We start from the raw sequence: 20,404 nt of genomic DNA, 5'->3' as shown, positions 1-20,404 counted from the left end.
CAGTTGCTGTCCAACATGCTGTTGAGAAACAAGTGACATTGCTGCAGTTTACTATTAGGCACCAGCCGCACCACTCATGATTTACATGTCTGATCAGTAATGCATGCTATTCCAAAAGTATTCATTTCAACCTGACTTGTTTTGGCTGCTTTATGTAATCAGACCTTACTTGGGAGGATTTTATACATTTTCTTTTTGTGGAATATGTCCAATAATATGATCAAGGCAATGATGCATTTCAGATAGCAGGTATAACAATACAAATTAAGCATCACTGTCATTAGTCTTTTTTGAAAAGTTTAAATTAAGTCAATGTCGCAATACTTAAGTTTTTTTTAAATAAAAATTCCACAAGTAAAGGCCCTTCAGTATTCTTATTGAAATACAGGGCTAAAATAGCCCATTTAAGAATCCCATGTTGGCCTACTAAATTAAAAAAATATTTAATGATTTATTAATTTAAATATAAGTCTGCAATAAAAGTACTAACTGAAGCTGTCACATAAATATAAAGTATAATGATGGGAAATATATAAATACTCAACTTCACCCAAGTACGTAACATGTTTTCATTTACATTCCAACTGAATGCTTTACCTAAATATCGCTCCATATCTTTAAACAGTGGTCTTAAGTGAGTGGAAGAAGTGGAAGAAGTACGACAAGATCTGAGTACTTCTTCCACCTCTGCTGCATGTTAGCCTACTAAATTAAAATATAAAATGTTTTATGATTTATTGATTTATATGTTGTATTCATCCAAGTCTGCAATACAAGTAACTAGTAACTTAAGCTGTCATATAAATATAATGAAGTAGAAATATAACGTTGGGAAATGTATGAACTCAAGTACAATTTCGCAGTAATGTATTTGTATGTATTTATTTACATCCCACCATTGTTTTTCCTCCATAGTCCATACATGTTTAACAATTATAAATATATATTCTTTTGTGCAACTGTCTGACTCCGTAACCCTGCGTCTGTTGAACGCACCCCTGTGGTTAACGACGTGCTTACGTCAGACGTGTGAACAACAAACAGTTGTTGGACTTCAACAAGCTAGCGAATGGTAACGCTAGACAAAAACAGGTTTAACGTACTTCTCCCGGACAGAGGGAAATCTACGACACCGGAGCGGTCTGAACAGCTTCATAACATCCTCCTAAACAGCACTGTTCGTACCGGCAGGTGTAGCTTCGGCACGGTTGCCTAGCGCTAACGTTAGCCACCGAAACATGCTCAATGCACGGACTGTGACGCCTGTTTTTTTTCTGGCTGCCGCTGGTCGAGGGTTGTGATGCGAGCAGCCGAGTTGCAGCACGACAGAGGGTGAGACAAGAACCGGAAAAATAATTTTCTTGACACGGAAGAATGGTGGAGAAACAGACGGGCTCACGTAAAGAAGCTGGCATGCGACCGTACCCGGGCCTGGACGTCATCGTTAGGCAACAACTTTAGCAAGCTAGCTAACATTAGCTCTTCTCAAATCCATGCAAATGAATTGGTTTGGTGTCAGGCAGTAAGCTCCCTCTTCTAGCGTAATGGATGCACCCTGACAGCTTGTTTATTTCAATTGACTGTCCTGTTCTTCTTAAATACTGCTGGCAATGTGCTGACGAACAGCGAGCGTTTCGTCGGTTTCCACTTGGAGCAATAACACATACATTATCAAGTGTGTTGATTGCCTGCCTGGTTGTGCAAAGTTGTCTTGTTTGGCTGAATATCTATTTCACATAGATCCATATGTATCACATATTTCTTTAAACTATATTTCTGTTAAACTGCACTTTAATTATCACATGTTAAGGATGCACCAAAGTCACCTGTGGTTTTTGAAAACTATTATAAAAAGTACAACAAACTAGTTAAAAAATATAATTAATTTCCTAATTGCACTCGAATATAATTTGGTCCATAAAGGAAAGGGATAGGTGCACCTTAGCGTACATTGTTGTAAGACAAAGACCAGAAACAGTCTTATTCGTGTCAGTGGGTTACTAGTTACTCTTTAATCCAGTATCCAGGCTGTCTGGCACAGTGAAAGACTGAGTTTCACTTGAAATGAAAACATGAATATCGAAGAGCAGTGTCTAGATTTGTGCAACATCAAGACAAAAAGCAATGTGGACGATGATCACAACACTACCAACAACACTGAAGGGGTCACCCCCCGGATTTCTGAACTGATGACGGACAGTACCACAGAAATACAAAACATTGTTCCAACAGGGGCCCCAGAAACATACCTGATGCCTCAGCTCACTGACAACCTTCAGGCAGCTGAGGAGGACAATCACCAGGCACAAGACACACTGGAAATTGATGAGGTCAATGGAAATACAAAAGGCAGTGCTCAAGACACCCCCGCTGTTGTGAATCCTACTGACTTGATATTTTCTAATGATGAGCAGCACAAGGACGATATTGTGGTTGAGAAAATGAAGGAAGAAAAAGACACTGATCCTGCAACATTTGTTGTTGAAGAAGGGGATGATGGTGGGGACATGGACATAGGTGTGGATCTGAGTCTTGATGAGAGTGGGGTGTTGGAGATGGAATCAACAAATGTCCAATCTTTTTCGGACTCAGAGTCCACGTCTCAGGATGTCCCAGCTGGCAGCACGGCAGAGAGCCTGTCAGATGCAGGCCAGACAGGCAGCACAGAAGCCTCTAACACGGGACCGGCTGGACTGTACCCTTCAGTTGAGGAGGGGGACGATAAACACAAACCAACTGGCAAAAGGGTGACATTTCCCTCAGATGAGGATATTATATCTGGAGCAGTGGAGCCCAAGGACCCCTGGAGGCATGGTAATACTTTGTGTTTGTTTCTGTGCCTACACTTGTATGTGTGAAGAACTCTATTTATTCTTCTTGTCTATTGGTGCTTGTATGAACACGTCAGTTTCACATGGTTTGCCAGGATCAATTCTCTTAAGACTTTCTAACAGCAGTGTTCTCAAAGTTCATAATTAAAAAGGGTTTAAAGATGCCCTTTCAAGATCCATATTCTGTTTGTAGTTGATAAAAGGGGGAGATGGATTGATGTCGTATTATGAACTTGAATACATGAGGTGTGTCAATCTGCCCTTTTTAATAATGTTCCCCTGTGTACGCTCACCTTTTCCATGATCACTCTACAAAGTATTTAGTAATCATGCAGCACCTGCGCCCCCATTTAAAAAAACAAGTTCATTTATTGAATTTAAATAGTCAAATACAAATAGTGGTATAGTGCTTGATACAACCGCCTAAGTATACAGTCTATATATATTTATATGGTCCCAGTACTGTGCAGTAAGCCATATTGTGAGCATATCCCACCACTCCTTGAGGTGTGCCATTTTACCACTGTCGGTTCCTGTTTGTTCAGTGAAAACATGTCTAAAGGAAGCTTAATCAGGATGTAGTATACTATTACCTTTACAATTGTACTTTGTTACTGCAAGGAGTGAGGTTCAATTCACTGAAAAGTAGATTTAATTTAAAATGCCATTCTCATAGCTTCTGACAACAATGCAATGCATTTTATATATTTTTACTAGTTAACAAAGTAACATTTATTTTTTTATTTGTATTGATCCACAGGAATGATTTTGAATCTAATAATAATTAATATACTAACTGTTCCCAGGTCCTATAATTCGTATTTTATTTTTCTCTTTGTTTTTGTTGTTTCACCTTATATAGATGTATACTGCTTTTAGTATCCAGTAGTTTTATGTTGTAATCTTTCCTTGGAAGAACTGGCAAGTCAAGTATGATCAGACAATGACTCACATGCTCCTACATGTGGTGTGGACAATGAGCATCATTTAATAAACGTTAAATAGTCATAGTGTGCAAATGTGTTTGCTCAGAGTACTGTGGCCGCCGTTGTGATAGTTACCCAGTTGATTGCAGACCGATACGATGTTTATTTAGAAAATATACTGCTGGCCGTACAGTGTCTTTGTGATATGTGTGGTTTTAATGATAAGCCACAGAGAGTCTTGTTTGTGTTGTATAAAACTGAACATGTAGGCCAGGCCAAAGCAAGGGTCAGTGATGCCAGATTTCCAGAATGGGGGAAGGGGCCAAAAAAAGAAGCAAATAAAGCTTCAAGGTTAATTTGCATCTACAAAACTGCCTCATGTTCAGCTGAATATAAATTGCTCTATTAACACGACTGTAATTGGTTAGACATCCACTCAGAAAAACACTTCTGTGTTCCCCAATTTATTTATTTATCCTCACACATTCAGCTTCTTGTTACTTTAATTTATTTTTCTAACCACTCAAATTATTGACATATTCATTGCATCCATGACCCTCACTGGTTGTCACGTAACTCCTAAACTTTTACATGTTTCTGTATCAGTTTACGCTGCACTTGCCAGTCAACCAGTCTGATAGGAAATTGGACATGAATTATCTCCAGCCAAACTCAACGGGGGAAAAGTCCGACCCAGTTAGCAAGGATTTCTAGGACCTTATGAAACCCTTGGCACTGGGAACAGCCAAGATGAATGTAATGATCTGTGGCTCAGATTATTATCAAGCACACTTATCATGAAGTTTATTTAAATTCCAAAGGTCCAGTTTATTGCACCGTTGTTATAGAGGCAGACAGACAGTTGGTGGCAGTGAAGTTAATCACATGGTACAGAGTGTTCTGCTGTAAATATACTCCAAATATAACACAATCCAACCATTTCATCATTTGAATTCCAAATATCTCTGACTATGTTTTCAGTCCAGGTATAGTTACATTAAGATCAGATTTAAGGAATTCATTTTCTCACCTTTATGTTTTGAAACATTTTATCGGTGCCTACCCTCTTTGTTTTGTTCTCGTTGATACCAGTGAATTGTAGATTGCTCCCAAAGTCAAACCATTTAATGTTAAGTGATTGAAATGGCATTTTGATGTGTTCCTTCACAGCAAATTCCTGGGTTGGGAAAAAAAAAACAAGCCAGCTTTCTAGGTGGAAGTAAAAGATAGTATATTCCTGTATGAGAGACACAGCTCATGGCCACTTAAATGACAACAAGCTCGAAGGAGATTGGAAATGCTACTTCAAAGAGAAAATAACTTTAAAACCAATTTCATTGATTGACATTGCAAACAAAAACCACTTGTAGTAAACCTGTACAGTAGCATTATGTACTGATTGTAATATCATAGAGGGGACACATCCCTCAAGATCCCCTCTCGGACAAAAAGAAACTCCCTGTAAAACCAGTACTGTTTTAGTGGTTTGCAGATAAGTCACCGTTGAGATAAAAAAACGGATCTATGCTGATCCAGTACTAAGCCACATTTTGACTATACACTCTGAGCTCTTGGAGCTGCAACAGAAGGCCACGGACATGTTACCTTATTGTTTGCCAAGTAAAGTTAAAATGTTTGAATTGACTCTCCAACTCAATGGTCAACTCCCTGAACCTTTGACCTTCACCTGGATATCTTCTCCCGTGTCCTGATTCTGCCCTCCTATGTTTAGGACAAGCTCTCACATGGGACAGGCTATCATTCTGAATATGTTTGTTTCTCAGGCAAAGTCCAGGAAATGAAATGTATCCGCCACTCCAAGGCCCTTCATGCTCTGTCGTGAGCGCTGGGCCACAATAGCTCCCTGATCTATCCAGACCCTTTATCTGCAGATCTAGTGTCAGGCTCTCTGGGTCCCTGTCTCATGCGATCTGTCCGAAACATAACAGCAAAGACAGCTGGAGCTCACAGACCCTGGAGCTTCATCCATGCACAGTGTGAGTTACTGCTGTAGGAGCACAGGGAAGAATTTGCTAAATAGGTATTGAATGCCTTGCAAAGTGAAACATATCTGGTTTAATAGCTGTCACGAAATGAGCCTCTGATAAGAGCAAAAGCTTCCATTCAGAACCAACACCTGGGGTTCAGGAGGGAACAATCGTAGCAATATCAGGTGTAATATTTAATGTCTTCCTTGGCACTCATTTGACCACATTTGATGCCCAGTTTCATTGCATCATCAGCAGGCATACAAAGTGTGAGGCAAGAATGTATGCTTTAAACACCATTAGTGGGTACAACCTTTGTCCTATCATGAGTTTCATTTTGCTGACAGTGGTAAGACTTATCGATGTCATTTGGTTCTGAGTTTGATAATATCTTTCCTGAGGATGTTTTCCCTTCCCCCTCTCCCTGTTGAGGCTTGAGGGACGCCTGTTCTTTCCCTCAAGGCCTGGGCAAATACTACATCATATCCTGAGATTCCTGAACTTCCCAACATGCTGGGTTGCTTCCCCTGCTCCCTTCGCCTCTCCTCCCCTATTTCTCCTCCTCCCTGGCTGGTCAATTCAGTTTAGGGGCAGCTCATTGTTATAACAGCAAAGCATGCCATTACAAAAGCCCTGGATCATATTGGTTCATCTGCAAAATAATTTATTTTATAACACGTATCAGTTGAAAACAATGCAGAAAGAGTTTTTGTTGAGTCATGGTGCTTGCTACCATTGAAAAGGATAGAGCATGATCGAGTACGTTAACGTATTGTGAAACAGCTTTCTGGAGGAGAAAGTTGAACCCTCCTATTTGCAGTGCAGACATTTCCTTCACATTAATGTCTGTTTATTCTGCAAGCAGCCAAACTCTGTGGCCTACGTGCAGCTCCATCTCATGTCATCAGACCCAAGGCCCACTTGGCAACAGGTTATTAGAGGCTTTGTGACCCATGAAATGGTATGTGTTATGGCTGTGGACCAAGTGACATACTGATAAGAAAAGGTTTTCAGTGTACTACATGGTTAGTGCAGGAGGCAGACCTGGTTTGGATTTTCTGAGGTAAAGGCTTAATGAGCTTTTGTGAAGTCATGTATAAATGGACTGTGTGTTGTAAGTCATCTAAAGCACATTTTCATCCCATTGGGAACAACATAGCTGCAAACATTTGAGTCAAAAGAGCCAAGTTAACAGAGTCAAATGCCAGCTGTTAATGCCAGCTTTTGTACACCTTTGTCATTTAGAGGCCATTTTCCATAAACACTTAAAGGTGGGGTATGTCATTTATTTCAGAAACACTTTTTGTTATATTCCATGGAATGCTCTTAACATCCCGATAGCAATATGAATATATTACATGCTTTGACAAAAAAATCCATTAAAAAAAATGTCATCTGTGGAAGCTGTAGTACTGTAAAAAGTGTGAACAATCATTTTAGCCCGCCCGGCTAAAATAACTGGATGGCCTACCTGCCTGTCAGCCTTCCATCTGTGCAAAAACTTATCTTGTGCCCTCATTGGTCATGTGCACGTTCGTGTGTGTTGGAGGAGGGGCTCTGTAAGGAAGTGGCAGATTTTCTCCGGCTGTGTATTTTCACTCAAGCTGGTTTCTCCAAAATTACCTATCCCACCTTTAAGAAAAGTGAGAGATACAGTGCACAGCAATAGAAGACGTAACAGGATAACAAGACAAATTAACAAGGCGTAAAGTCTGTAATAGAAGTAAATCATTATTATATTATTCTGCATTTTATTATACGTTTTACCTCTGGTTGGGTTTAATATGTATCAGGGCTCGACATTAAGGACTGCCCGATGGCCCGGGGCCATCTAGTATTTAGCTCGGGCCATGAAGCCTCACCTGCTGGTTGCCCGATCGGGCAATCTATTATACCAGTATCATGCAGCTCGCGGATCCAGTAATGAGTGACCCGACAGTAAAACTAAACATATCTATAACTAGTTTAGGTAGTTTGAGAGGTAATTAAAATAGCTACGTGTGATATTCTAACCTGAAGTTTGTGTTTTGTTCCGCTCACCGCTGCATGTGATCATGCAGAGCTGCGTGTCGACTCGTCAGCAGCAGCTGATCTCTCTCTCCCGTCAGATTAGACTTCACTCGCGTTTATGTCCATATCGATCAGATCCAGCTAGTTTTAGCTAATGATATGACTACCTGCTTATTAAAAGACACCGTGACCTAAACAATAAGTGTCGCTATGCAACTGGGTGAGGCCACAAAGTATAGCGCAGCATTATGCATTTGTTTACATGCCCACCGGAACCCCGAGGCATTAGCAACAGATCAACGCACAATCAACCCATACAGCCAGGGGCGCCGCCAGGGATTTTGGGCCCCATGAAAATATATCACATTGGCCCACACCACCAGGCACAGGCCACGCAAACCAAGCACCATTGCTGTAACCACACTTCCAGAACCCAACCGACTCATTTATGCTTTAAATAACTACCTGCACAGGCTTGCATCTATCTTGTAGTCCAATACTAACTGCACAATATTTAATGACACTGAGCTGTGAACATATAACACTGTGCAGACTGGAAATTCTACTGCAATATTCTGCTGCAGTAGAATTCACTATTTTATATAACACTAACATTCCTGACAATAGACCTCAATAGTCATCTTTTATGGTGTACATGCCTTTTTAATAACATTTTTGAATGGAACATTCATAAATCAAAATAAATATAACTTAAATAAACATGACCACTTAAATTAAAATAAAGTGAACATTAACACCAATATTATCATTTATAAAAATGCTATCACAAAAAAATAACATAAACAGCAGATTTTCTAATTAAATATACATACCAACTACAAAATAAGCGGGTATTAAAGTGTAAATGGACAACAAAACGGAAATGGAAATGAAAAGGCCTGATGGTGGTGTTAAATCAGAGCAAAACTGGGTGACATACTGTCACTCTCTCTTGTCTTTCTCTCCTTTCTTTTCTTTTTTGAAAGCCTGACTTTCTTTGTCGTTGAGACATCGCACACACGTAAGTACTCGCATCCCTGCCTCACATGCTCTCACTCTGCTAGAAAGAGCGGTGCACACAGCGTTTGGAGACAGGACCAAACCATTACATGTAAATAGAGGGGGGTATACAGAGGCTTTGGATAATTAACTTTTCAAACAAAAAAAGTGAAATGAATCATAAGTTTAGTGAGTATATTATCAATATAATGTTATATTAATGTTAATTATTGATGATTGATGAAAGGTTACTTAAACATTTTTTCTTAATGTTCTACAATTTTTGGGGCCCCTGTCAGTCACGGGCCCTTAGAATCATCCTAACTTTTCACCCCCTTACGGCGCCCCTGCATACAGCACATCTCTTTCTCCACATTAAGTGTTACACATTAGAATTGACTACTCTTGTCTGTCACATACTCTTCTTGTCTGTCACATAAGTGGCGCAACTGAAGCGGTATTGCGCTAAAGGGAAATTATTTTGACCGGACATTTTGACCGAAGAGATTTGGATTTGCTTGCTAACGGGAACTCTGACGTCACCATTGTGTGTGCTTCGCGGAAGCACTCGGCTGCTCGGGTCTGCTCGGTCAGCTTCTGGATGAGGAGGCATTCCTTCGACCAACTTACAGTAGATAACATTACAAACATTTTTAACAGGGGTCATAATAGCGTAAATAATGTTTGTTTTGGCAGTTATAAATGCATGTAATGTTTTCTACTTTTTTACATCTGGGAAGGCATTTGCCTTCATCAGATGGAAAGTGTCTTGACCAACAACTTAAGTATTTATTATAGCTATGCAGGGCATGCAAGCGAGCAAACACAAACAAGTGAAATGAAGAATACAATTGAAATTGTAATATTGTGGTGGTCCATCTTATAATTCAGTTTATAGAATGCACCAGACCTAAGACCTGCAAAAATCTAAATGTTCTAGGAGGAGGCTCCCCAAACCCTTCGTGCGTCATTTCGTCCGCGCGCATTTTTCAGGGCAATCTCTATTGGGCTCAGGGCCATCTGTAAATTAGCTTAGATGGCCCACAGGGCCATCTCCCAAAATCCTTAATGTCATGCACTGTGTATGATGAGTTTTAGAGCTGATGACAGGTACATTCCTATCCACCAATAGACTAAGGACCAGTGTCTGCTTACACAGCTTCCAATGTGTTGCAAAGTTTTGTCATATTACATAACAAAGGGGAAACATCTCCGCTCTCTGACCGCGGGTATAGTTAGTAGTTGCGTTGAGTTGAGCGGTTGTGTTTTAGTGAGCTGGTATTTTTCGGTAGTTTTACATTGTATTTCGCCATTTGTAATCATGGTGCAGTATTGTGTTTGTGCAGGTTGCACAAATACCAGCCTGTCAGGACATCGACTCCACAGTTTCCCTCACGGGAAAAGGACCGGAGCTCGCGTTCGTTCCTGGGTGCGTTGTGCATCCACCTCCCTGCAGCACATACTCTCCACAGCTTTATCAGGAAACCGTATTACTTCTCTCTCCCCCCCCCCCCCCCTTCGCTGCTCTCTCTTTCTCCCCTCCGGTACCCGGCACCGTAAGACGTAGTGTGAAGTTGCATTAGGTAACGCTGTGGTGGCTGTACTGCTCCAGCCGTCTCCTTTGTGTTTGTTTGTTTCCCCCTGTCTGTGTTGTTTGTGTGTGCGTGGTGGCTGTCACTCCTGGCTCCCGGCTCAACCTCCACTCACCTGCTGCAATCAGCTGTGCACCCTCCCCGACTACACACCTGCTTTCCATCAAGCCATTTACAACGGCATATCAACGGAGGCTCCACAACCTTTTTCCGCCAGATCGTCAAGTATCAGCCGTATCTCGCGTCTCTCCTCCGGTACACAGCACCGTAGTGTGGAGTTGCATTAGGTAACGCGAGATACGGCTGATACTTGCGCATTAGTTTCTGTTATGGATCAGTATCAACAGTCCTGCCAGTAACGTTACTATATTATCAATGCTACGTTAGTTATAGCCTGATATAGCTAACTTTACAATGTTGTGATGTGACGTTAGCTAACATTCTGTAGCTAACACCGGTCACTCACCAAGATAGCTGCCCAGTTCTCCACTGGTTCTCCTCACACCACAGCTCAATTTCTCTCCGATGGCCGTTATTTCTTCTAATCCTTGGCTGCTCCTGGTCTCTTGGACGCCTAGCAGGCTCATAATTATAAGGTTGTGGTCCGTCATATGCATTTGAATATTCATGTTCAACTTCTTCTGTGTCTTCTGTGTCGAAACTAGCATTGGGATCCATGTTTATTAATACGTTACACCGGCCGCTCTCCCCCTTGTTTCCCCCATGTTACGTCACACGCGGGAGGTCACGTGCCGAGGCTTTTTTATGCGGAAGTGAACATTTCTTACAAAAACGACGCCAGATGTCACTGTGGTGTATATTTCTGTATATTTTTTTGAAAATCTAGTGTATTCATCATTTTCCTACACATTTATTCACAGGTGTCTTTAACCTGGAAGTTGCTCTTTAACCTTTTCTCTGAGTGCACTGGAGCTCTAAACCATGATACATTCTACCAACAGATCTGGGGTTTATAATAAATGGTTGAATTGACATGCAAGTCTAAGTGAAATATTAGCCATCAGCTGACGTCTAGTGATGATTTCTCCTCCTGTCCGAATGACTAGAACTTTCTGTCCTGATGAAACACACATTTGTTACTCTCCTGATTCTCATCATTCCTGAGGAGGCTGAAATGGTGCCCAGTCATTTAAAAATAGAGTATAAACTATTGTTTGCTCATGTCATTCTCCATCTGGTCTGGCAGCTTTTCTCTCTCAGACACAAGCCTGGTTTCATGTGTGAGATAGTTTAAAATGGCTGCTCAGTTTTTTCGTTTGCTTTCCTCTTTATCACTATAGTTCCTTATGCCAAGAGGGGGACTGCTGTTGAGGCGCTCTTATGTCTTACATCGCTGAAGGCATTAAGTAAAGATGTTTGGATATATTATTTACTGCCATGCTGCGGTTGCTGAGCCTGCAGTATTATGGAAACAAACCTAAAATGCTTTCTTTGTAGTGCGATGATATTTCATTTAAAGGCTTATATTGTGTACAATGTGAAAAGCCTGGTTCCTGCAGCTGTGGTCATTTGTTGAGATTCTTCTTCAGTCTTCCCCAAGTGGGCTGTCCGTTAATAATTAACCCCCACGCAGTTACTTGGAATCGATTCCACAGCTTTTGCATAATTACACTTCTGCAGAGTCTGGATGTTTCCTGAGACACTTTATTAGAAGCCATGACATCTCAATCACTTGGTTTACTCTTGACCCACTGTGCTGATACAGTATGACTTATGTTGAGTAGAGGGGTTTCAGGTGGTTGTTTAAACCTTTGGGCTCATCTGTTATAGGCTTAAAGTGCTCCCTTGTAAAAAGTTCCTTCTTCCTTCTGTGTGTTTACCGACTACCATCTTGTCATTCAGACTGGTAGAGGCACACATCAGCAGCGGCACACATCAGCAGCGGCACAATCCCCCCCCCCCCCCCCCCCCCTCCAAACCCCATCCAGCCAGGCAGCCAAGCCAACTGTCATGTGTGAATGACGCTCCTGTCACCATCCACAGAACATCAGTGTGAAATGGCAGGGAACAGGGCTGGAGACTGGGAGGGGGGGGGGGCCTATTTTGAACACTGGCACTTTCATGTTAAGTAGGAGCTGGCAACACTTCGATGTTCCACCCACAACATACCTACATCTCTCTCTGGAGGCTTGCCCAAAGGCTTGGCCTGTTTTTTCATGCATTGTTGTCTTGTGAAAACCCAGTCACCTCAATAAGATGGTGGTTTTTGCTTTAGACTCAAGTCCATACTACGCCAGCTAAATCCTTCTCTCTGTGATCCCCTGTATAAAATATGCTTAACTGCGGTTTGTGGTGCTGTTGAACTGTATTGCGTTATACTGATGTGTGTTGATGGATTTGTCTTCTGCATTTACGGTAGGCTAAAAAGCAAAAATATATCTCTTCATGGCTTGGTTTCATTTCAACTACACCACAAAAATACCACAAGGTGGAATCAGCATCTCTCTGAAACAACAACTTTTTGAACACAATGTAAAAAAAACTCATGATTTGATGATTTGTAGCAGGACTGTGATGTATTCGTTTTAGCAATGTGTACCTAATGAACTGGCAACTCAGTGTTTGTCAATATTTCCCTAAAATGTAGTTTTCTTCTTCTGAATCTCCTTTGTTTTCACAAAAACTGAGTAAGGAGTCAAATGTTGTGTTTCATGCATTGTTATATGAGGGACTACATTATTTATTTATTTATTTATCTTTCTTTTGCTTATTAAGCCTTCTTGAATCCCTGTAGAGGAATAATTGGATTTTTTTAAATATGCAACATTGAGTGGCTGGTCAATACCAAAACGCATCTCACCCTCAGACTTAAATGGTTTTAGTTATAACAGGAAAAAAAAACATCATCCAATGCTGATGATGTGGGCCTGCAGCTGAAACAGTGGATCATTGGACACCTGGGGGGTATACTACGAAGCAGGATTTTCGTTTAGCAAGATAACTTCTGGGATTTCCGGTACTACGAAGCTGGTTCTCTTTTTAGCAGGCTAGATCTCCATGGTAACTTAGGCTGTGCGGCTAACCAGTGGGGTATACTACGAAGCAGGATTTTCGTTTAGCAAGATAACTTCTGGGATTTCCGGTACTACGAAGCTGGTTCACTTATTAGCGGGCTAGATCTGATGGTGATTTATCCTGGAACCTAGTCTGTGCTCTTAAGCAGGATAGGTTCCAGGATAAGAGATCAACACAGTGAAAGCACCACGCCTGCTGACCAATCAGAGCTCAGTGTGCGGAGGAAATACAGTTTAAACTGCCGTTGCAGGAAAGACGGCCGGCCAAAATCACAGACGGTGTGAACGTGAAAATGAATAGAATATCACCTCACATCTTCAGAGCAATCGGACTATTATAACTATTATATACTATTATGTTAAGAAAGCTTAATTAAATATCTGCCACAACATAAGTAACCGGATCAAAGTAACATTACATAGCCTATAGTCCGCGGCACTGTGAGTGCAGACGTCGATGTGTCTTATCATTCATATCACATCATATGACATCATAATGTATCATATATTTCCTTATCTGAGTCAGCCGAGCCGTATCTGGCCGTGCAACACTCACACATACTGTATGCAGAAGTATTATTTTAAGCAAAGCAGTAAGTTGAGTCAACGTAATTAAAGTCAGATCCACTCGTGTCGGCGGGGCAGTGATATCATAAACCTGTTAATGTACGCATTCAAACACTTTTTCTTTTACCAGCTGTATTCACCTTGCAGGTGCAACTATGTGGCTTTTATGCTGGATAAAGTGTTTAAGTCATGAATGTTTAAAGTTTAACTTCTTCATATACTACGAATCTAGTTCAACCTATCCTGGATATGTTTTGAGTTAGCCGGTTGGCCTAATCCAAAACGAAGCCGTTCTCGCTAAACTGTCCTACAACGCTGGCTATCAACTCGTTTGCTCAAGCCAGCCGTGTCCTATCTAGTTAGGTGCGCGTTCACATAAAAGGGGTGGTATCTGGAGCATTCGACCAATCACAAACATGGAGAAGCGTACTGACAGCGCTGCGTCATACTTCCTGAATGAAAAGTCAACTATAATATTAGTCAAATATGAAGAAGTTAAACTTTAAACATCCATGACTTAAACACTTTATTCAGGATAAAAGCCACATAGCTGCACCTGCAAGGTGAATACAGCTGGTAAAAGAAAAAGTGTTTGAATGCGTACATTAACAGGTTTATGATATCACTGCCCCGCCGACACGAGTGGATTTGACTTTAATTACATTTGACTCGAGTGTTTCGTCAACTTAATGTATTGCTTAAAATAATACTTATGCATACATACAGTAGGCCTATGTGACACTGTGAGTGTTGCACAGCCAGATGCTTTCGCTGAGTTGATCTCTTATCCTGGAACCTATCCCGCTTCGGAGCACAGACTAGGTTCCAGGATAAGTCACCATGGAGATCTAGCCCGCTAAAAAGTGAACCAGCTTCGTAGTACCGGAAATCCCAGAAGTTATATTGCTAAACGAAAATCCTGCTTCGTAGTATACCCCCCAGGTTAGCCGCACAGCCTAAGTTACCATGGAGATCTAGCCTGCTAAAAAGAGAACCAGCTTCGTAGGACCGGAAACCGCGAGTTTTCCCTGAAGTTAGCCGGCTAAGCGAAAATCCTGCTCCGTAGTATACCCCCCAGGCCTCCATGTTTTGCTGGTTGCTCTGTGTCCAATCTTCTATATTGGATCACCTTTTTGCTGCTGGCTGGGAATCATTTCCTCTTAGATGTTGTCAACTGTCAAAACTGTTTTCTCTGTGGTAACCTTTCATTACAGACATGTAAGCGCTTAAATGTTGTCTAAATGATCAGTACATGGTCGGGGTTTTCCAGAGACCTCACTTTAGCCTTCTTGAACTGGTTGTCAGTTGTCAACAGGCTGACTAACTTTTCTGACCGCAGTCCTCTCTTTTTTTCCTTGTTGTTGCGTAACTTAACGTTATTCTGCGCTGAGAGCCCTGCTGTTGATGCAGCTCTAGATGTGTGCAGACAGCAGGTCAGGTGTTTATCTGCCGCAGCATGACTGAGGCTGGTACAGTCTTCGCCACATTTCCAGTCAATGCCAAAGTTTATCTTAAGCTCCACACACACACACACACACACACACACACACTCACACAGCATTCTTTTTCCCTGACTGATGTTGGATTTTGCAACATGATTCACAACATTGGTGTATCATTTTGTAGCCACATTCATTTTTATTGAAAAGTATGTCTAAGTCATCTTGTGTGATTGTAATTTTGCTTTATCCTATTTTACCAGAGGAACCTGATTGTATAATGTAAGCCGAAACAAATCAAGACATTATACAAGTCTGCAAAAAAGTGTTGCGTCTTCCTCTGCTCACATGCAAACACGTATCTTGGCTTGTTTCCTCCTTTTTGTGAGAGTGAGGGGAGAAAGCGCTTCACTTGCAGACTTTGTGTTTTCTCTTTGTTTCTTGTTAGCTAGAAGGAGACTAATGGTGAGTGATGAAGGCACAGGATGGCAAGGCTTAGGAAGATAAACAGACGTTGACATGTATAGAAATGGGACCAGGCTTCACTTAAATGCTTTCTCTACAATTACTTATCCTTGAGGGCAGAAACAGAATCTTGAACATATCTTATTGTGCAAATGTGGACCAAGTGCTTTCTGATTGCTGTCTACATTTATATAACAGCAGGTGCTCAGTAGGTGAGTGCGAGCTCCTTTTTCAGCACTTTGGGAGATAATAATCACATCCCCTAAAGGTTTGGCTTCCACTTCAAGTGTTCCAAAGAACTAAGGGTTGTTACATGTTTCTATTTAGATGCTTTTATTTTTCAAAGACTGAAAGCAGTGGAAAGGAGAAAGGTTGTTGCCAAATGTCTTTGTAACTTTCCAGAACTAACAATTTGTTGGTAATGCAGCCTTTTTCAGAATCTTCCCGCCCTGGTGAATTGGTGTAAACCAACTCCTCTCAATCGACACGGTTCAAGGTCGATTCCTTATTATTTGAAAATGTCATTTAACTTTTTACACACAAAACAATGCCAGTCCTTCACCACCTCTTACGGCCCGTCCACACAGCGGCTTTGGAAAAAGCTTGCCGGCGGGCGTGTCTGACGCTCGACCAACAACCAATCCCATGAATCTCCCGCCCCTGACACACAAGCAGCGGTTTGATTGGCTAGAGCTTGTACTGGCATATGATTTGATTGGCTGACGCTTCCACCGAAAGCTTCAGAAGCTTCAAAAGTTGAACATTGCTCAACTTTTGCAGCCTGAAACGCCAGGAAAGCTCCACTCTGCTTCCCACAATGCAGTTCGGCGAAAAGTAACGTCACCCCATTCAAAGTGAATGGGCCGAAGCTGTGTGGACGGGCCGTTAAGTTAGTATTTTCGTTCCTGTTCCCAATTTATACTGCTTTGGGCTACTTAAAGCTTCTTGCCCTACCTTCAAAAGTATTTGACAAAAACAAAGATTTATAAATGAGCGATAAATTAACTATTCAGATTCATATCTCATGTAAAGCCTTTTATAGTCACAGTTTATGGAGCATCCATAGTTAGGGTCATAGGCCCATATGTCTCAGTAAGACTAGCACAAACTGAGTGTGGAGTTAAAGCCCACTTCTCCCACTGGTGGCACTCCATCTGTTCTGACCGTTATTGGGCAGCGGTAGAGGCTTTGACTGCAGAAGCGCCATGCTGTCGGATAAAGCTGAGGAGAAGTCCTGTATTTGTAGCTGCTGAATTTAATAATGGTGCCTCTTTTTAGATTACTCATCGTACTTACACGGCAAGAGGCTTGTCAGGCTGTGTTCATTGAAAATCTAAAATAAATGTGTCACCCTGGTTTGATGAGGTGATGTGAACAATTGGTTACATTTAATAAGGTAGCATTATTGAAAGTCATTTAAAATGAACAACCTTATTAAGTTATCTGAAAGCTAATTACTTCTAGGGGTTCACAGTCAAGTAGATATGTTTCCATGAGACAAATTCACATCAATGGGGAAACAGAGATGGCAATTTGTGTGTATTCCAAGCTCAGCCATAGTCGTGTGTGTTGGCCTAAAAGCCTGCCTCTAAGCTCCAATAGGCGCATTCACACCGCAGTACTTTTCCCAAAAAGGTTCATGAGAACTCTTTAGTTCTCATGAACTAAGTACAGATCGCGTTCACACCGGAATAAGTTCCTGGGGAAGGATTAGGCAAATGAAGCCGCTGACGTAATTTCTTCTTCTGCTTTGGGTTTAATGGCAGGCCGCAAACAACTAAACGGCATATACTGCCCAGTGCATGACATTAAGTCAATTAGCTTAGATGGCCCTGTGGGCCATCTAAGCTAATTTACAGATGGCCCTGAGCCCAATAGAGATTGCCCTGAAAAATGCGCGCGGACGAAATTGCAACGAAGGTTTTGAGGGGCCTCCCCCTAGAACATTTAGATTTGTGCAGGTCTTACTGTAGATGCTGTCTGGTGCATTCTCTAGACTGAATTATAAGATGAACCACCACAATATTATATTGTACAATTTCAATTTTATTCTTAATTTCAATTGTTTGTTTGTTCTTATTTGTGTTTGCTCTCTTGCATGCCCTGCATAGCTATAAGAAATACTAAGTTGTTGGTCAAGACACTTTCCATCTGATGAAGGCAAATGCCTTCCCAGATTTAAAAAAGTAGAAAACATTACATTCAGTTATAACTGCCAAAACAAACATTATTTACACTATTATGGCCCCTGTTAAAAATGTTTGTAATGTTATCTACTGTAAATTGGTCGAACGAATCCCTCCTCATCCGGAAGCTGACCGAGCAGACCCGAGCAGCAGTCGAGAGGGAGCTGAGAGGAGCCGAGCGCATCCGCGAAGCACACAAAATGGCGACGTCAGAGTTCCCTTTAGCCGGCAAATCTAAATCTCTTCGGTCAAAATAATTTCCCTTTAGCGCCACTTATGTGACAGACAAGAAGAGTATGTGACAGACAAGAATAGTCAATTCTAATGTCTAATACTTAATGTGGAGAAAGAGATGTCCTGTATGGGTTGATTGTGCGTTGATCTGTTGCTAATGCCTCGGGGTTCCGGTGGGCATGTAAACAAATGCATAATGCTGCGCTATACTTTGTGGCCTCACCCAGTTGCATAGCGACGCTTATTGTTTAGGTGTCTTTTAATAAGCAGGTAGTCCTATCATTAGCTAGAACTAGCTAGATCTGATCAATATGGACATAAACGCGAGTGAAGTCTAAACTGGCGGGAGAGAGAGATCAGCTGCTGCTGACGAGTCGACACGCAGCTCCGCATGATCACATGCAGCAGTGAGCGGACAAAACACACACTTCAGGTTAGAATATCACACTTAGCTATTTTAATTACCTCTCAAACTACCTAAACTAGTTATAGATATGTTTAGTTTTTGCTGTCGGGTCACTCATTACTGGATCCGCGAGCTGCATGATACTAGCATAATAGATTGCCCGATCGGGCAACCAGCAGGTGAGGCTTCATTGCCCGAGCTAAAGTACTAGGTGGCCCAGGGCCATCGGGCAGTCCTTAATGTCGAGCCCTGCTGCCACCCGAAGTCCCCGGCCGGAAGTCCCCGGAGTTGGGGCCTGGCTTCAGCAGCTTCTACTGAAGAGTAAATCGCCAGAACGCCGACACCTCCTCCATCTCCACCGCTCCCATGTTTTCTTTTGAGTTGCCATAAGTTAGTCTCTCTGCGTTTCTGTGCTGGGCTAATGCTAATAATGCTAACGCGAGGATAATAAAATGGCGGCTTCACAAAACCTTTTTGGGAGTTTTACGGGGCGTGGTTTTGCATTCCGCCCAGCCAATCAGACATCGGAACCTTTTTCTCCCACGAAAGTACCTGCTCTCTAGCAGGGACGGAAAAGGGGGTAAAAAGGTTCTGATTAAATCATTTTTGTTCCGGCTCTTTTTGGTGTGAACGTGACTTTTCGGAACTATATCGGAACTAAAGTGGGAAAAGTACTGCGGTGTGAACGCGGCTATTGTGGAGTAGTTTGGGTGATAAATCAATACTGTAGTTACTAATTAAAATCTTTATACTTACCATGTTTTTGCTGCTTGAAGCCTGCCTACCTTTGTTGAATTAAAATGGCATGTTCTTTTTTCACTGAAGACCTTGACCTCACCTTGTTGTTCTTAGCTCAAGTGTAAGTAAGGTGTGGACGTGAAGTAGCAGGTTTCAGGTAACTGAATATCCGCAAACATTCAGTGCCTAACTGTAAAACTGTTCTTTAGAAAGCTTTGACCTTCTCTCTCTTTACATAATGTGTCTCTACTTGTTGCAGCTCTGCCGCTTGTTCAGCTTAAATAAGTGATTTCATTTATGGCAGGTGTTCATCTAGTTTATTTCCATGGTGGAATTGTATAGGGATAAAATCCAGATAGGATGATACCTAACATAGTCTTAACCTCTACTAACATTTACACTCTTACTTAAATATCACATACATTTTGAGTCAACCTATTGTCATAATCTGGTTCTCTGCCTTTGTGAGTATGCATGTCAACCTTGGACTAAAGTACCTATTCACATGAGAAATACTACAAAAATAGCTGTCACCATGTGTTTATTTATATAGTGAAAATCGTGTCAAATACAGTAATGGCGCATTTCCACTACAGTGCCGTTTAACTGTTTTTTGGTTGCGTTTCCACAAGGCGTAGTTCAGGCTAGCGGGTACTTTTTCACAGTTTTTCTGGCTCTCCAAAATCGAAGTTCTTTCCGGGCTAACAACCGGGCTGAATATTCTAAACTAGTGAGAGAATGATCGCTGGCAACAACAACAAAATGAACATATTTTACCATGATTTAATTGTAATACAAGTTTCAAAATGATGCCGAAGTAACAACATACTGATACCGGTTAGCAAAAAACCATGAATTAATGCTTTTGACAAGTCTGCAGACAGACGGCAGGCGAAAACCTTTTTAAAATGCGTGTTTTCTAAATGGAGATCGGCTAAGCTAACGTTGTATTTGCTCCGACCGTCCACACTCACAACAATGGCCTACA

The 20,404-nt window shown here is 41.6% G+C and overlaps 1 protein-coding gene across 1 annotated transcript in view; it reads left to right on the top strand.

Annotated features, from left to right (window-relative positions):
• Positions 1-982: 982 nt before the first annotated feature.
• Positions 983-20,404, top strand: part of ppp1r37 (protein phosphatase 1, regulatory subunit 37) — a 43,241-nt gene continuing 23,819 nt past the window's right edge. Inside the window, exon 1 of the mRNA XM_079679248.1 lies at positions 983-2,814. Within this exon, the coding sequence (XP_079535374.1) occupies positions 2,073-2,814 (742 nt within the window). The 5' untranslated portion in view covers positions 983-2,072. The remainder of the gene's footprint in view (positions 2,815-20,404) is intronic.

The sequence above is a fragment of the Notothenia rossii genome, assembly GCF_949606895.1.
Source record: "Notothenia rossii genome assembly, chromosome: 4".
Taxonomy (NCBI): domain Eukaryota; kingdom Metazoa; phylum Chordata; class Actinopteri; order Perciformes; family Nototheniidae; genus Notothenia; species Notothenia rossii.
This window is presented reverse-complemented; position numbering and strand designations above follow the sequence as displayed.